General features: G+C 43.2%; 1 protein-coding gene across 6 annotated transcripts in view; it reads right to left on the bottom strand.

Moving 5' to 3' along the window:
* Positions 1–19,024, bottom strand: part of PTPRA (protein tyrosine phosphatase receptor type A) — a 435,489-nt gene that overhangs the window by 96,482 nt on the left and 319,983 nt on the right. For all 6 annotated transcript variants that reach the window (XM_029593639.1, XM_029593630.1, XM_029593649.1 and 3 more), the window contains 3 exons: positions 17,882–17,966; positions 11,403–11,476; positions 5,050–5,186 (listed from right to left, as the gene is read on the bottom strand). In XM_029593639.1, the coding sequence (XP_029449499.1) occupies positions 5,050–5,186; positions 11,403–11,476; positions 17,882–17,966 (296 nt within the window). The remainder of the gene's footprint in view (positions 1–5,049; positions 5,187–11,402; positions 11,477–17,881; positions 17,967–19,024) is intronic.

The following is a 19,024-nucleotide window of genomic DNA, read 5'->3' as shown; positions in this document are numbered from 1 at the left end:
GTATATCCCGCCTTCTGCTAGCTCATCACCACCGGGTGCTTTTGTTTATCAACTCTTTCTCCTTATGATAACATTTTTAAAAGTTATTTTAAAATCCTCTAGATATATAGGTCTCCATGTTGGTGCACAGTTTATGGGAATTTAGAGAAAAATGTATTTATATATTTGGGGTTTTATTATTGTAAACTTTTTTTTTTTGTATTTCGGTATGGTGGATATTCTGATATGCAGCGTAATCAAGTATGAATAAAATAAATAAGTAAAACTTTTTTCTCCTGTGAAGAACTCAGAAAGCTCCTGCAGTATTGCTGGCTGGCCAGTACAGAGGCCATGTGGCTTGGGAGCTGCGTGATCCATCATTACAGAAAGGAACTGGCAGGCAGGCTCCAGAGGTGGGGCTTGAAGCACTGTCATGAGCTCTCCCTGTAAATTATGGCTTTATTCAGCTCCCTCAAGAGGCATTTGTTGGCAAAATTCTCACAAATAGCATCACGCACTAATCTGCAATCAAGCCAGGTGGTCTCAGGGGAGCAACACAGAGCTCTTTCAAACTATTTAAAAGCAGCAATTATTTGTACTTTAGCACGGTGTCTCATCCCGGTTTTCTTTCTAAATTAAACCCTTTTCTTTGGTCTGGCCTGACTGGTACTACAGTGTGCGCAGGGGTATAGGGTGACTGCTGAAGTTGGTGGTGCACCAGAAAATTTGCTGCTGCCTGGTGCCCTAGAATACAGCACATCCTCCTACATTACCCTGTGAGAGTTACTTTCTTTGATGCAAAACGCCTATCAATTTTATGCTCACAGCAACCCAATCCTTAGAAGAAACATAGCTAATTCCTTAAAATAAACACCCAATCTACTAACAGCAGTTATAATAAAATGTGAGTGAAAAAATATTTTCTGCAAGAACAAACAAAACCACTTTCTGTATGCAAGTGAAATTAATAAAGAGCAAACTTCTGTTTAAAATAGAAATGAAGAACCATTATGCTGTAAAATCCAATGATAAGTACCATCATTATCACGGCAAGAATTAAAGTTACACAAGAACCTTATCTTTAAAACATAACAGACCTCATCAAATACAGAACAGAAATGTGCCAACAAAAACTGAACTGGAAACCACAAGCCCGACTGTGTTATGCAGTGCCACCATGGAAAAACAGAAACATCGTCATGCCTCTCAAAACATCAAGCAATAAAACTGGAGATATAAAACACCATGCATAATATTATAACCACGCTAATAAAAAGAATAAATGTCAAAACAGATGACGAAAGTCCAATAAGAAAAAACTTGCATAAATTTGTTCTAATATCTCCAAAACACCAATAAAACATTTCAAAACCTCTGATGAATAAACATCCAATAATTAAAAAATGTTCTAATATTAATACGTATATTTAAAAACAATAGAAACAAATGTCACCCAATAATTAAAACTGATAAAGGATTACAAATTCTGTTCTCCATACCTGGGATTATCATGCTTTAAGAGAGGTAGGCTGCACAAACTATCTTCTCTCTCTCCCTCACTCACACACACACACATACATTTCATTCTTTCAGACTCTCCCTATCTCATATACATGAGAAGGCCCTCATGCTAAACCCACTTTCGTGTATTTCCTCTTTCTTTCTCAGCTTGGGTCTTACATCTCCACAGTTGCTGCATTAAGCCAAGGACACAGAAAACAACGAGGAAGACGATCTATCAAAGCCGTGAGGTAAACAAAAAAGGGGACAGATCGCAAGTCCTTAACAAATCTTTATTATTATAAAAGCAAATTGCTCAATAATAGCCCGACTCCGGCTGAGTTTCGCCACATAAAATGGGCTGCTTCAGGGGCTACAAGATATAAACATATAAATAATGAATAAAGAACCACATTTATAAAACATATATGTATGAGATCCTACATAAAATAATATAAATAATAAAACTTGAAACAATAATAACATATATATAGAAACAATTAAAAAAATTAAAAACATTAATAAATTACTGGCTTAAGAACATAAAAACAATATCGTGGAGAGGGGCATATACATGCATATAAAAATATAAAAAAAAAAAAAAACAAACTTATAAAGAAATGTGTGTACATATACATACACTACGGTACCACAGTGAACACATAGGAAAAGACTAATATCTAGATTAGATAAATTTGTTTCTATATATGTTATTATCGCTTCAAGTTTTATTATTTATATTATTTTATATAGGATCTCATACATATATGTTTTATAAATGTGGTTCTTTATTCATTATTTATATGTCTATATCTTGTAGCCCCTGAAGCAGCCCATTTTATGTGGCGAAATGTGGCCGGAGCAACTTGCTTTTTTTTAATAATAAAGATTTTTTTTTAAGGACTTGAGATCCATCCCCTTTTTCTGTTTACCTAGGCCACGGACATCCTGCATCCTCCCTTACTCAGCAGCCACAGGGCCAAACCCCGGAGAAGAAAGTGGGGAGAGATGGGGACATCACAAGTGGCCCCTATGTTTGTGCTGCCAGTGACATTCAGGCGATGGCTTCTACAGGGACAAGAGGAGGAAACGTCAGCATGGAGTGAGCCAGTGTACACGCACAGGCCCTGTGGTGGTCCCACCCCTTCTATGGGTTTCCCCGACAGCAAAGGAGCCCAATGGGAGGAGGGGGTGAGGCTGCCACTGGGCTGAGGTCCTGCACAGGGAAGGAGAGAAGAGGTGCTGTCAATGCATATGTATAACTGCTGTTTATAGATTTACAGTAAAAAAAAACCCCAAAAAAACCCAAATACTGTTTGACAAAGAGAATGAGGTGTGCACTGCAGCAGTGAGGAGACAGTCCCTGTAGGGTATTCTGTAGTTCAGAGTGCTAGCAGTCTTAAGTGGCCCTGCAGAACACTGGAGGCGATATCTTCCAATCAACCAGAAGTCAAAAATGCACAGAAGCTTGCCAGACTTCATAGGTTCCCTTCTTCAGATGATGCTTTTGTTGATTTAAAAAAAAAAAAAACAAAAAAAACTGGGTATTACACCCGTGCTCACAGAATCACCCTTGTCTGGAAACACAGGGCTCTCGAAGCCTCACTCAGATACGGTATATGAGAAGTGTATTTCTTTAACTTCAGAAGGGTTCTGGGAATACCAGTAGCAAACCCAGCTCGCTGTGCAGTGGTGGGGAAGCAGCTGGAGCTCAGCAGCAGCATCTCAGCTCCAGGCGAAGGAACCAGTTTAGTGCATTAGCCTGAACTTGTTCTGCTCACGCAGACCTTTTACCACAACTCGAGCATAACCAACTCCCCCACCCCCCTCAAAATCTACTATGCAAAAACAGAGCAAAGATACTTTATGATGGAGGCGTTACACTTTTCCACGTTTCAAGAACCCCCGTGCCGTGACCTAAGTCTCGAGGAGCCCTATAGAAATGTTCTATTTGATTTTAATGAAAATTTAAAAATGTTGCTTGACCTGGCAAGGAGGACCATACAGGATATCACTTACCAAAGTCTTAGCCAGAATATCTCAGGATCAGCCACACGTGAACAGGCACCAGCTTTGCTTACACACACAGGGGTAGATTTTCAGACGAGCGCGAACAGCCTACTTTTGTTTGCGCTCCAGGCGCAAACAAAAGTACGCTGGATTTTAGTAGATACGCGCTTAGTCGCGCGTATCGGCTAAAATCCTGGATCGGCGCGCGCAAGGCTATCGATTTCGTATAGCCTGCGCGCGCCGAGCCGCGCAGCCTACCCCCGTTCCCTCCTAGGCCGCTCCGAAATCGGAGCGGCCTAGAAGGGAACTTTCCTTTGCCCTCCCCTCACCTTCCCCTCCCTTCCCCTACCTAACCCACCCGCCCGGCCCTGTCTAAACCCCCATCCTACCTTTGTCGGGGGATTTACGCCTCCCAGAGGGAGGCGTAAATCCCTGCGCGCCAGCGGGCCTCCTGCGCGCCGGGCCGCGACCTGGGGGCGGGTACGGAGGGCGCGGCCACGCCCCCGGGCCGTAGCCATGCCCCCGTACCCGCCCCCAAAACGCTGCCGACACGCCCCCCGCAACGCCGCGCGCTCCAGCCCCGCCCCCCGACACGCCTCCCGACACGCCCACTCCGAAAACCCCGGGACTTACGCGAGTCCCGGGGTTCTGCGCGCGCCGGTGAGCCTATGTAAAATAGGCTCACCGGCGCGCAGGGCCCTGCTCGCGTAAATCCGCCCGGTTTTGGGCGGATTTACACGAGCAGGGCTCTGAAAATCCGCCCCACAGTGAACTGGCCTTGCCTAAACCTACGTATACCAGCACGATCCTACTCAGAGACTGGTTCTACTTTACTCTGATCTGGGAATTCCTTTTAACAATCTGTTTTCATGTTGGTTTTGCCCCTTTTAGTACTACATGATACATACGGAGCTATATTCTGTCATTTAAAAAAAACAACAAAAAAAAACCCCATACCCTCTGTAAAGACAGCAAAACTGACGCAAGTAAGAGAGAGCGCACTATCCCTAGCCGGTCCAACATTATGGAACACAATGCCACTCGAAATAAGATTAATGAAAGATTTAACATGGCTCTTCAAAAAAGCTTTTCACAGTGAGAGTGGGGAGTAAGGAACACTAACGGACAAGAAAAAGAACTCAGACACACAGTTAAAAGTTAACAAATAGCAGTTATCCCTCCTTTATTATTTTTCTCATACCTAAAGATTACTTTAAGAGAGTACAGTATATCTCATATATGGATATTCAATTGGTCATATAAATGGAATTTCCAATCCACGATCCAGATAGCTTATATTATTTGAATCATGTAACCGAAAATTTACTGGCACCAACTAGCTAATGTATAATCCTAACCAGACTTATGTGCCTGTCTGTAAACCGTTGTGATGGTATACTACTAAACGACGGTATAGAAAAGCTTTTAAATAAATAAATACAACTCTGGGCAGCATGAGAGGCGGACGTCTGCACAGCCCACGCCCTCCAGCGTCAGCCCCCCGCGTGCACACGGAACGCACTGCCCCCCCACCTTCCTGCAGATGACAAGAGAACTCACGTTGAATTCTTCTCTGAACATTTTGTTGTCATCGGCCATTCGCCGGTTAATCTCCTCTTCCAGCTTGTCCACGGGCAAAGGCGGGTATTTCCGGTTTGTGCTCGGAGACCTGGCAAGCAGCGGCATGCTCTGAGGTTCTGCAGTATGGACAAGAGGATAACAAAAAAAAATTAGACTAAGGGAGACTGGCAATTATGGGGGGAGGTCCTTTGAAACAAAAGATATCCGCCACGGAGGGCCAGGAGCACAACTGGAAGAAAAAGAAGCGTGTATTCAGGAAACCTGTGAATAAATGTTTCTATTTTATGCAAACAGTGCGATATCTTGCTTTCTAAGTGGTTCAGAGCGTAGTATATATATTCACCAAGCATACTTCCTAAAAGTTCCTCATAATAACATACAAACCGCAGTGAACCGTCCTGTCTTGGAAGGTCATTTGCTTAAAAGGGAGGTCTCACAATCGACCCTCATTCCTCTGGTACTCTCGCATTGCCAGATCCTATTTTATAAAGTCTACAAAAAAAAAAAAATAATAATAATAATAATAAGGTAGCCCGCGCAAACCCTTATGGTTCCTTGGTTTGTGATCCTCCCAGCGGAGGACCTATTGAGATCATCAGAGTAGCAAGTAGATTGAACCGTTTGCTGTGGCCCTCCCCTCTAGGAATGGCCACAATGGTGCAGTCCAGAGCGTGGACAGTGAAGCCCAAGGATATTCTGAGTAAGAGGGTTTGGAGCTGAGAGACAGAAATCCAGTCTCATCCCTCCGCAAGTCTGGAATTCTGGAAAGGAGGAAGCCTGCCTGCTGTCCCCGGAGTCTCCAGAGTCCTATACGGGCCAATACAGAAAAACACGTGGGACAGCCGGCGAGCGGCCACTCTCCTGGGCGCGCGATTCAATAAGGAAAAATATGTAAAATGAGGGCCTGGAGGCGCTACGGACACTAGCGCTTCCCTAGCGCCTCCTTATTGGCGGAAGCGGCGGCCGTCAGCAGGTTTGACAGCTGACGCTCAATTTTACCGGCGTCGGTTCTCGAACCCTCTGACAGCCATGGGTTCGGAAAATGAACGCTGGCTAAAATGAGCGTCCATCTTCCAACCCACTGGCCGTGGGCAGATTTTAAATTTTTTTTTTTTTTTTTTTTTTACTTTTGGGGCCTCCGACTTAATATAGCTATGATATTAAGTTGGAGGGTGTACAGAAAAGCAGTTTTTTCTGCTTTTCTGTACACTTTCCCGGTGCCGGCCGAAATTAAAATGTGTGACTTCGCTGCACATTTTGCTTTCTGTATCGCACGGGAATGACTAATAGGCTCATCAACATGCATTTGCATGTTGCAAGCACTATTAGTTTCGGGGGGGGGGGGGATGGGGGGGTTGGCCACGCGTTTTCGACGCGCTATTACCCCTTACTGTATAAGGGTTAAAAATAGCGCGTCGAAAACGCGCAGCCAAACGCGGGCTAACAGTGCGCTCCGCCAGAGTGCACTTTACTGTATCGGCCCGATAGTTAATAATACTGGGCCACACAGACATTTCCCTGTGGTGACGCTTCTGAATCTGCACTATAAGCAGCTGTTCTTGAGGGAGCCAGTAGTGCAGTGGAGAATTTCCCTGCTCTGAGGGAGTAAACTTCTCACTCTGGCTTCTATGTGCAAACAAAGGTCTTCGCAGGAGGAGCGTGTGAAAGATGCCTGCCCAGAGGTAATCAGCAGTATGCAAAGAAGAAAGGAGAAAAGTTGAGAGCTGTTTGCCAGATCCAGGAGTTCAGAGGAGGGAAGGAGAACGGTGTGCAGGAGAAAGATTCACGCATTGGACATTCAGGTACCAAAAATGGGTCCTTGGGAGTCAGGGAGCCTCGCATCTATCCAAGGGAGCCTTAAACCTCAGGAAAAGGAGTTAAGGGATCCCAGGAAGGTGTAACAGCAAGGCTTCACAACTCCCTTGTGAAATCTCCGTATCTGCAACTTTCTCTTTTGAACTGTTTAGTAAAGACTTTTTAATTTGGAACACCGATACCTGGCTGTGCAGTGTCTCCTTGGTTATATATCATCTAAAATGCCTTGGGCCCTGAAGGTAACCCTTCCCCCCCCCATCGCAAGGTCCATGCCAGGATTTTAAGGACTGAGCCGGGATTAAGCCCTTCCCCCAGCTTGCAGGTGCAAACAGAGGATGGGTGTGGGCTAAACATATACCATATTTTGAAGCATTAAACTCTTCCCACACAGAACGCACTGCATCACCTGGAAAACACCACCCCCCTTCAAGAAGACATGTCCCTGTAGCACATCAATCATGGGATCGGCTGGAACGTCGGCCTGAGGAGGGGCGGGCGGGGAAAGTGGAACTCGTGCTTTAATAAGCAAAAGTCTAACCAAATGTTTCCACTTGCCTCACTGCCCACCCCTTCTGAAGGTTTTCTGCAAAATGCAAGGGAGGCCTGGCAGCATGAGCATCTTACAGAAGCGAGCTTTCGGGATCACCTTCTGCCATTTCTCCTGATTAATGCATTCCCAAAGGCAGACCGGTGCGCACAGCTCAGTGCCTGCTTTCTCCTGAAATATCTCCACCATCAATTTTTACTTAAGATTTAGGGGTTTCCAAGATTCAAATGATCCCGAATTTACTGAGAACTTCCTGCACTGTTGCTAGCTTTAATACGTTAGTGGTAAGGCTCTATTTCTCTTCGACAATACCACTAACCATTTATAGTTTCAACTTAACCTTTTATTTACCAAGAATTTAATATACAACTTCAAGAAAATCTTCAGAGGAAAACACGTTTAAACAAATAATCAGGCACTTAGTATTATCAAGAAAATAAACAAAAACAATTCACTAACAGATCACAATTATAATTATGGTGGAAGTGAATACCACAAATCAATCAGTAATTATAGTAACAAGAAATATACAAAAAAAAAAAAGAAGAAACTAAATATCTATTCAAAAGAGGGAAGGGAGAAAGCAGAAGGTTCACTCTAACTCCAAAGGTGATGAAGCCTGAGCTTGTTCTTGCTGCCCTATTCTTTCGCTTAGAAAAAAATTTACTGATTAGGCTCCAAACATATATATGAAGCATTTTTGTACTTGATGAAAAACATTTACATGGAAATTTTTGTACAAAAAAGTGCACCTAGCTGAATCATTCTAAGTCTTAAGAGCAAAAGACGTATCGTAGCCTTAGACATATCGGGAAAAACTGACGATCTTCAGAAATTGTTCCCCTGGATGTTTAAAAAAAAGTCTAAGCAATTAGTCTCTGTCCGGCTCAAGTACTAATCATACAATCAGAGTTCCTGAAATCGCTAACCCCTTTATCCGATGCTTCCAAGAAAGCTGCCAAATCCAGGCTGTTCTCAGAAATAGGAGATGGCTCAGCATGCACACCTTCAGTTCCTTTCTTTTTAGCTTGTGGAAGATTATATATTCTTGATCCAGGGGTAGCGACAAAGGGGACCTTAAGTATTTCATTCAGACAGCACTGTGATGGAGTATATAGAAAACTCCCCCAGACTACCTTAAAGCACCAGGCACAGCTGTCTTACCCAGTCCTCCTTAAAATCCATACCCACAGCAAAGCCTGAGTGAAGGGAGGAGCCCCCTCACCAGAGTTTAAGAACTCAGGGCCTGGAAGGTTGAAAGAGGTCCCGGGAAGCAGGCAGGAAGCCACTGTATGACAAAACCTGCGATGTTTAAGGACTGTGTGTTACCCCCAAAATATTCCTCAATCCATGTCTCAACCCCTTCAACTTGTGTACTAAACTCCACTAAATGTGCCTCATGTAATTTTAGTTTACTTTCCAAAGTCTGAGACTTATCCATTACCACAGAATTCTGGGCAGTAAATGACTTGCCAAGTCCCAAAATCGCCTTTCCGATCTCTTCTTGAGAGAACTCAGTAGGTCTCTCCAACTGAAAGCCGCCTTGTTAACTCCTGTCGACTATCCAAACCTGCTGATGGAACCTGGTTTCCTGCAGCACAGTCAGAAGATACCACTCCCATTGATACAGAGTCAGTTCTCACTTCTCCAGCCATAGTTCTTGCAAGCTCCTCCCTCGTAACTCTCCCTGCAGCCAGACGCAGCATGATGATGTCATCAGTCAGCACCAGAATAACAGAGACACGACACTTGATCTATTGCTGGATCGGCCAGAAGTTCCCTCACTCTAGTACAGGTGAGATTAGGGCTTCAGTTCCCCTCCAAAAACCCCAACAACTGCAGATCCCTGGATCTTGTTGAGAGAAGCATTACAAAAGAGTCTATCAGTCCCTCTTACAGAAGGGGAAACTGAGGCAGCAGGGTTTACTTTCCCCTTAATCATGATTTGCAAAAAAACAAACAAAAAAAAAAAGGCAAAACTTTAGCAGGAAGTCTGGAGCTCTTGCAATGCATAGCTTTTCCTCAGCGCCATCTTGCCTTCCTCGACCATATAGTTTCTGATCAAGCCTCCTACTCACACAGTCTAAGGAAACTGGGGCATTTCTGTGCTTCCCTCGACCAGAACTCCACAGAGGCCCCCATGAGGATGCACACACAGGATGCCTACTGCAAAAAAAAAACAAAAAAAAAACCCAACAAAACCCCAAAATGCTAATGGAGGAAGTTGGTATAAACCTGGTAATTCCAAACCATGTAACAATATAAAAGATACAAGGCAAAAAGAAGAAAAACAGGTACAAGATCAAAAACGCAAGCGGCAGAGCCATGAAACAAGCAAGGAAGTGGACATATTTTGAAGAACCTAGTTAGTGCTGAGCTCACGTTTACATCCCCAGGGGATCTAGAACAAGCCAGAACAAACCCCTCCAAAAAACAAAACTTGAGGACACTGGAGGAGGTAAATCAATGACTCCTTTATGCCACTTGCCTTTTCAGTTCTCAGCTTTTCTACAAAGAGCTTACTGAATCCCCCTCTATAGGACGGTAATTCCCACTGACTCAGAAAAACGGTGTGAATCTTATACAGTGCTCTCAATGACAGAGCGGCTGAGATCTGTGGAAAACCACAGATGACTCCATACAAAGAATGGAGTTTCCTGGGAGTGCTCAGACACCTGGAGCCGACCCTGGATTTGTCTATGGAAAAAAATCCAAACTGCACTTCGCTGGAATATTGAGATCTCTCTTACATCCCCTTCCAGGTCATCTTATGGTGGAAGCAGTTGCCTTCTGAAAGGACCTCAAGACAGAAACTAGAGACTGTAGGCTCAAGGAATAAAAAGCATGCAAGAATTCAATATTTCTTTCATATTAATGTGTGAACAAGTAGGTACACAAACACACCCATACATAAAATACGTTGGAAATTGAAAACAAAATCTACTTTGCTGAATTTTAGAAGAACATTACAGTTGTTATATAAATGCGCAAATTAGATGCCTCGCAGTTTCCAGGAAAAACAGGTAACCATGAGAGAGCGTCCATAGCATTTCTGTGTAAGCAGGGACACTTGTAGAATCAGTGGCAATCTTCACGAAAACCAGCACGTGCCCTGTCAGACGTTCCAGACCAGGGGTAGGCAACTCCGGGTCCTGGAGTGCCCCAAAACAGGTCTGGTTTTCAGGACATCCACCATGAGTATGCATAAGGTATATTTGCATACAGTGGGGACAGTGCCTCATGATCATTAGTCAAGGAAATCCTGAAAACCAGACCGGCTTGTGGCACTCCAGGATCTCTGTTCCAGAAGTCTCCACCTCAGCTCTGTTATCCTAATGGAGACACCAGAGATTTCACAATTGTACTGCAAAGAGGTTTTCTATTTGCCAGCGCTGAAGCTGTTCCTTGCAATGGTACCACAATGAGTTCTCCACAGAAGCCCATCAGCCAGATGAGCATAAAAAATAAATAAATAAATAAAACCCCACAGATCATTTTGATTTGTAGCTTTCAGCAGTAGCAGTTTTTCTCTGGTTTATTGGAAGGTACAGTTAAACTTTGTTAATCCAGGTCGGCTGGCAAACTCACTGCTGATCTAAATTTAACAAAACATTTCATAAGTTGGGCAGTTACTAGACTGGTTACTTATAAGGTGCCACATTACACACACCGACAACTCGATAAGGCCAAACTAATTTTGCTTTCTTTGCTCAAGCAGATTTCTTAGGAATTCGGAGTAAACCCCCATCCCTCCTCCAGCACAGGTAGTATTTTGTAATTGATATTCTGCACCAGGGTGTTTTAGAACAAATTACATACAGATGTGACCCACTGCTGCCCCCAAAATCTTACAGTCCAAGTGGCTACCTGAGGGAACGGGGCAAGAACAATTTGCTCACATAACTAAAAGCAACAAGACTCAGCCGTGGTTTTAACGAGGAAGCTCCAAGGCGGCATTGCGCAGGCTCACCTGTGTCATCCGCTCGGCCGTTGGTCATGCGGAAGGAATTGGAATGGCTCCCAGCTTGCTTGTATTTCTTAAACCTGAAGCGAGGGAGAGCGCAAAGGTTAGCCGCCACTGTCTCTAGCAGAGGAGGTGAAAACATTGCCACTGGCGTCTGCTCCGAGAACTCGGGGGGAACACATCTGAACATCATGCGATAAACGGTCAACGTTCATTAAAAGAAAAGGATCCCAAGAGGAGCTACACTTTCCTTTCAACGGTGAAACTTGAAGCATTGCGACACAGTAAACACCCTCTCCCATCCCCACAATGCCCGATGGAAACTGGGAGAAGGCAGATTCCTTATTACAAATCAGGACAATCATTGATGAACCCAGGGCTTCGATGACCAGGCCTGCAACTGGAAATGTGGTTTAACGGTGCCTCTTTTAGTATGACTGTGGTATATTACATTTCCTTGGGTGACGACGATTTCCTACATTTCATTCTGATACACTTTGCTATATCAGATGCCCAATGTTACAGAGCTGTCTTCTGTTACACTGAAGAACTAACCCATACCACAAGTCATTTTAATAGAAGCCATTTTAAAAGCAAAGTGTTTTCATCTACTTGACAGCCTGCAATAAGTTATCCGTTACCTCATAAAAATAAAGAGGACACAAGAGCTGCTGTATTATCTCTACACCACTCACTGCCCTTCTGTTGTCCTCGTCCCATATTTCAGGCACAAAAATCAGTCCCAACCTAGTCCCTGATTTTATGAAAACTCAGGGTATAAGAGGATTCCCTGCTGGCTGAAAGAGGGATGAATCCCGTCAACAGAGGCTTTACAGCCAGGAGCCAGAAACCTGCTACACCTCAACCCTCTTCAGTCCATTCCCACCCTACCAATGGTTTTTACAACATATCTTTCACTGTTCACAAGCAAAGAAAAGAAATAGCACAAAATAGCTGCATTTGCACCAAACACAAAATTCAACCTATGTGTTTGAACAATTTCATTTCTTGGTTAAAAATATGTGACAGGAGCTTTCTCCGTCACAAATCAATCCCCAGTATTTTTCTATCATTAGGCACCCGGAGAGGGGTTTTGCATTTTTTTTTTTTTTTTTTAATTCTCCCCTTGTCAAAACCCCCACTTTTTGGGGGGGGAGGCTTCTGGGGATATATAATCCCTGAGAGCATGCCCAATTAGAGGGGTAGGCGCGGCTCTGAAGAGCCAAAGGGTTGGAGGTAGATTCCCCCAGAATCTCAAGCAAGAAGCGGTCGGAGAAGTAGAGTTTGAAGAGAGAAGCTGGAGATCCCCTCAGGATCTCAAAACCAGTGATTTTTGGAGTTTTTGGACTTTGAGAGATTGAGGTTTTTGGAGTCTTGGGACCAGGACTCAGATTTGAAGAAGATTTTTGGAAAGAAAGATCAGTCCAGAGGAAAGAGCATCCCCCCTGTTTCCCAACAGGTTGGATCAATTTTATTTTTGCCGAAGCGACCAGAAAAGCAAGGGTGAAGAGATTTGGATTTTGAGCTCCTGTAGTGGAGATATCTGAACAGAGTTGGATTTGTATTGCACGTTGAGAGTTTTTGATCCACATTTGGGGATCTTTGTATATTTTCTCTCTCTCTTTGCTAGCTAAGTGCTGGGACCCCTTTCCAGTAATTCAAACCTTCGGGCAAGGGAGTGTTTGCCTTGTGGATAATGGTGCAAGAGAGATGGACAAGGATACCACATTTTTCATTGTTGTGATTTATTTGATGCTGATTCTTATTTTTGTAATTTGGGCTTGGATACTTTTATTTGATTAGCGGTAAAGACTATTCTGACCACCACTTTTGCTTTATTTTGGTGACTGCACTAGGGGCTCAGGATTTATCTACTCCCTTTCATCTGCACTCTGACCTAGACCAATGGCACACCTGAATAATGTTCGCAGCACAAGACAGAAGCCGGCTATAAATATATATATATATATATTTAAAAAAAAAAGAAACTTTGTAATTTAAGATTTATCAACTTTCTGGGCCGGCAGATGACTCAATAGCAATGCTGTGCACTGACAAGCGGAAGGTCTCTAATTCAATCCTGGAGTCAGGTCTTCTCATCCCTGGGTGGGACAGGCCTGGTGATGCTGCAGAGGCAGTGTTCACAACCCCTTGGGTGGGGAAGGAGTCATGATCATTTCTTATGGATGACACCAGGGGCCAGATTCAGGGTAGTGACTACAGGGTTCCTGAAGGAGTCGTGATGCATGGCCCCCAACCCAGGACCATCATTGCAATGACCAGACTAGGTACACTTTGGGGGGAGGTTTAACTATAAGAGGGTAAAATCCCCAGGAAATTGTGAATGAAGGCTCATGGCTCCTGGTTCCAACTGAGCCGGTAGCCCAAAGTTACAAGAGGAAACTGCTGGATACAAAAAAAAAAAAAGATTGTACAAACTTCCCTAAGGTGGAAGGTCACAGCACTGGACTTAACTCAATGATATCAGACTGAGGTCCTGTGTAGGCCTGAGGAGGCCATACCTACCATAGTCGGAACATTTAATTTTCCTATGAGATATCACGAAAACACTACCACCATTTCCGGTTATGAAAGCAATGTCAATTAAGTTGGTTTTGGAGCCTTCTTGTACCTGTATTTTGCTCTTAAAGATGTAGGAGTGCATACACGGACACATGGTAACATCCAGTACATTAGCACAAGTTTGATGGTGCTCCAAAAGCAAGAGCCTACCAGCTATTCAAATCAAATTTTCTTGACTAAAAAATGTGTGTACTTCCGGAGTATCTAAGACCACACAGGAGCTTTCTGCACGTTTCTGACAAGGGACTGTGGAGATGGGCATGAAATTCTCAATCAGATCTCCCGAAAAAGGCATAATGTGTACATTAATGAAAGCTTTTTAATTTTTTCGCTCTGAACAGGTAGCTGCTTTTATTAGCATACATCATGGTCATCCTGTTGCTGTTGCTGCCTCTTCTGATTCATTGATTCATGCCTTACTTTAGTATGGTCGCTGCAGTGATGGTCTTCACCCAGGGGCCATGCACCAGGGATTCTTCCAGAACCTGCAATCATGGAGCCTAAGAGATGCCTTTGCATGAGGAGTAGAACTCCTTCCCCTGGAGCTGAGAACGCTACCTCTGCAGCATCCCCAGCTCCAACTGGGCCTGGGGAGTGGACATCTCGAGCCAGGAATCAAATCCAGATCCCTCTGCCTGGCAGCACGGCGTCACCAGGTTGTCCATGGATAAAAGGATTTTATTTTCATCTTTAATTGATAACTTTTGAGAATGTTTAGTTCTCCAGAATGCTCTTGATCCAACTAATTTTCTGGGATGTCTTTTGAACCTTTAATTGTAAATTTTTTTGAAAACTCACATACTTCACAGCCATGGTTTCAAAATCCTCTCTCAAATCAAACCAAATGTTTCTTTAAAGGGCCTGACATAGGTTTTATTCATACATCCGCCACTGACAGAGACCTTTAAACCTAATTTCTTTCATTAGAACTGTGCGTTTTTGGCAGCAACATGCTGCGAAGGGACCCTGGAAGTCCCTTGTGAAATTACTTTATAACAGCACTGTCTCACCAAATGAAGCAGACCTGACCATAGTCCCTTTTATAAGACGTGGGTAACATACACCTGCCTTTACACTTGCATACACTGGCTACATGGTAGCACACGGAAAAATGGTTGAGTTAGCACAAGTTTGAAACTGTAGCGCCCATGATCAAAGCTTTGGCATTAGCTACCATAACCAAGCACTGCTGCTCATGAGTTTCAACCATTGCGCCAATTTGGCCATTTTTCTGTAGGTGGCATCTGACATGACATTGACACCAGCAAGCTCCAGCTTCAAGAGCAGAGAAAAAAATGTACTCCAATATCAATGTTACTGGTACACAAATTCAGCCAGGCGGATGTGAAAAATTAAAACAGTAACGGATACTGCCTTTGCAATCCTAACATTTGATTAACTGTATACTAAAAACCTGAGGCTGCAGGTACGTCAGGAAAACAGGACAGTGTGGCATCGAAAGGGAAATAAAGTCCTTACAGTTTTGTTTTGTTTTTTTTAAACAGCTTTCTTACTGGAATCAAGAATGAATCTGAATAAGTTAAAACAGAACGCCGACAGAACAGAGTTTTTATGAATGAGGGTGCCTTGCCAGCTCTGATTGATTTTCCCACAATGGATTTTTAATGAGGTCATGTTTACTCTCCAATCTAAAATAAGAAGGCTGGGAGGAATATTTCTGCATTCTTCCGTGTTGTTGCTGCCCCGAGTGGTTGTGATTTCCCAAGTGGTTGTGGTTTCAAGAAAGGCTTTTGGGTACTTGAGGTTAGTTAAGCAGCTTTGTCCTTTCCTGAGACCCCAAAACTTTGTCTATTCAGGGCTCCCTTCCCTCCCCCCCGCAAAGAAAAAAAGGTTAGATGGCTCAAAATGCTGAGGCTAGAATAGTAACTCGCAGGTCAAGATAGGAGAGAGCCTCACCTCTCTCGTATTCTCTCCACTGGCTCTCATAGAGCTGCGTATTAAATCTAAAATCTTTTGCCTGGCTTTTCATAATCTGGGACTGGTTCAAGCCAAGTGAAAAATCTGAGTGCTCTGCCTGCAAAACACTTCTGTTGAGTAAAAGCCAGTTGTAAGACTTTTTCAGGAGCAGTACCTAACTCCTGCAATCAGCTTCTTTTGGAGCTTAAGGCATTAGAAGATTACGTCCAGCTCCAAAGGAAATTAAAACTTGGTTCTTGGTTGCCTTTGGCTGTAGGCTATGTGTTATTAAAGCCTGAAAGCAGATTTCTGCTAAGTAGGATATTGGGAGATGGGAGGATAAGGTCTGGGAAATGACTTCTCAGACTTATACATGGGTTGTGTGGGTGAATTGTAAGTAACCTCTGTGGGTGGTAAGCAGAAGGGTGGGAGTACATGCGTACAAAGAGGGGCTTGCCGAGTGCGTACCAAGAGCAGTACCTGCACATTTATGTATTTTATAAATGGAGTACATGCATAGCTCATCAAACAGGCATGCATGCTTTTACACCTGCTAATCAGGTCATTGAAATTAAATCTAACTTCAATGTCTACAGGTGGGGTTTTTTTTTTGGGGGGGGCAGGGCTCTGGAGCAAATGGTGGAAAGTATGGGTGAACTGGTGAAGATCTGGGTCAGCTGGGGGAGGTCTCGGCAAACTGGGGGGGGGGGGGCTTGGAAGTACAGGTGCAAGCATTTTCATAAACAAAAGTCACGCATATATCTGCCAACTTTATAAAATACTCATCTCCAAGCATAAACTGAGGGTTATCATGTTACATAAAATACATGCATGTACTTTTATAAGAGAGAAACTATGTGGATCTCTGCATTTAAAAAAATGTGCATGTACTGAAGCGTTCGTGTGTACATTTGGGGCGGAGATATGCAGTATTTTATGAATTGTGTGGCTCTCCCTGCACAATTTATAAAATGCAGGCATAACGTCAGGTACACCTACTTCTGCAAGTATGTGCAGAGTTATATACACTACTGAAAATTACCTTCAATATGTACCAAGATCTTATAGGAACTTGATCTTTGTATTTCTTGATTTTATTGTATTAGAAGTTTATAATTCTGCTTAGAGATTTATCATGTCAATCGTTCCGACAACTATGCTTGTACGTTTCATTTGGACATGGTGGTTGTTGCATTTATATATTTATTATATGTGTTTTATGACATGACATCACGAATGATGCTGGAATCTGCCCTGTTTGAACCATTGTTCAAAAAGGCAGAATATAAGTATTTGAAGTGAATTAGATTAAAAACAAAACTACTAAATGAACCAGAGATGTGCACATGTGCTCATTCTTTGATTTAGATCCCAAGGGATTACAATTTCAGCTCCTCACATTTCAGAGAAATAATGCAGAACTCACATAGGAGTGGCAAAGCTCTCGTGCAGCCCTTAAAGTGCCCCTTTAACAAAAGAGTAACTCTCGAGGACAGTTCCTAACACATACAAAGCAAGAACTATAAAAAAAAAAACAAAACCCTCAAAAAACAGGAGGCAGAAAGATGGAGGGTAAGGTGAATGCAACAAAATAAAGCTAAGCTGAGGGCATGATTTTAAAAATGTTAACAAAAAAAAAAAATTACGTCGGTTTCTTTTATTGCATTTATTTAAAATTATAGTACATATGGTAACAGGAACTATTACCACACAATTAACTGCCCTTGCTTTCCAGTCTAAGAACATCAACTCCCTTCCCTTTCTCCCCAAGAACTGGAGTGCCACTACCTCGATCTGCAACTATTTATATCATTTCAAACTATTTTCATTTGGGTGAATAGAAATATAAAGGCGAAGGCACGACTGCTAGATTAAAAATATTCTTTGTCTCCCTAACATATGCTGTGAAACCAATCGACAGATGTGTCATATCAGATCAGCAAGAGGGATGGGGAGGAAACACACAGAAAAGTTGAATTTCTTACCTTAACATGTACAGAACAATAATAATAAATACTATAACGAGCAGAGAGGAAAGGGCCACGATTACTGCTATGATGGGCGTCTCATCTGTAGATACAAAAAAAAAACAAAACAAAAGTTACACATTCTACAAATTTAATCTACAGCTCATAATTATTTAGACTCAGGACTGGGAGGGTCATGTCACCATTAAGGGTATGTGAAGGGTCTTTTCTTTCTACCTGTGCTAAGGAAAAGCAACAAAAAAGAAATTGTAGAAGGCGGCAAAAATTAATACTGCTATGAATATACAAAAAAACTTTCAAAACAAATTTCACAAACAAGTGAATATGCCATCTTTTGCTCTTGGTGTGGTAGCTTTGGCAGTCAATGGTGTGATCTCTCTGCTAGGGCTTTCATATTCTGCTCCATCTAAACTCTGGATGGAAGTCCTTTTATGGGCGGGAGCTGCAATAGCTCATAAGTAATGCCAAGTGCTGCTAAGCAGGATGGCTGGGTTTATGGCCAGAGCATGTAGGAGAAAAATGATTCTTCTCTGAGCAAGGTCCCAGAGGAATCGAAGAGGGAGAAATGGTGGCTGTGAAGGAAGGTCCACAGCGCTGCGGCCTCTAGCGCTGCTCCTCTTCCAATCCAAATGGTGCAAAGGCGGCTTGCGCGGCACTGGCCCACTTATCAAGGCAAGCTACCATAGTGAGGGGTTGAACCCGAGGCGCTGCCGAGAGCACCGTGTTTCGGGATATTGAAAAGCTGCCTCTCGGTCGCAGACATCAACGAGTCAACCGGACAGGGAGCTGTTCTGGCCTTTGTCATGATGAATACATGAGGAGCAGCTGCTTACAGTACAGTACTTTAAATTTTTACCAAGCCAAGCTTAAAAAAAGAAACTTCTCCATTGTAGGACTAATTAATCAGAGGAGTTTAGACATGGAAAGACTAAGGCGAAATGGAAGGTGTTTTACAGGAATACTGTAAGATGTTCACAGCCAATGCACACCTATAAAGAAAAAAAGGTTATGGCAGAAAAGAGGATAGGGTGCCTTAAGAGAAGACATTACACATTGAGTGTTAAAAGGTGCAGGAGATGGAAATTGCTCAGTTACTCCAAGGATTATCAGGTTTGCTATGAGAAAACAATCAAGTTAGGC

This window comes from Rhinatrema bivittatum, chromosome 1 (genome assembly GCF_901001135.1).
Source record: "Rhinatrema bivittatum chromosome 1, aRhiBiv1.1, whole genome shotgun sequence".
In the NCBI taxonomy this organism is placed as follows: Eukaryota; Metazoa; Chordata; class Amphibia; order Gymnophiona; family Rhinatrematidae; genus Rhinatrema; species Rhinatrema bivittatum.
Note: the sequence above shows the minus strand (reverse complement) of the source record. Positions and strands in the feature narration are given on the sequence as shown.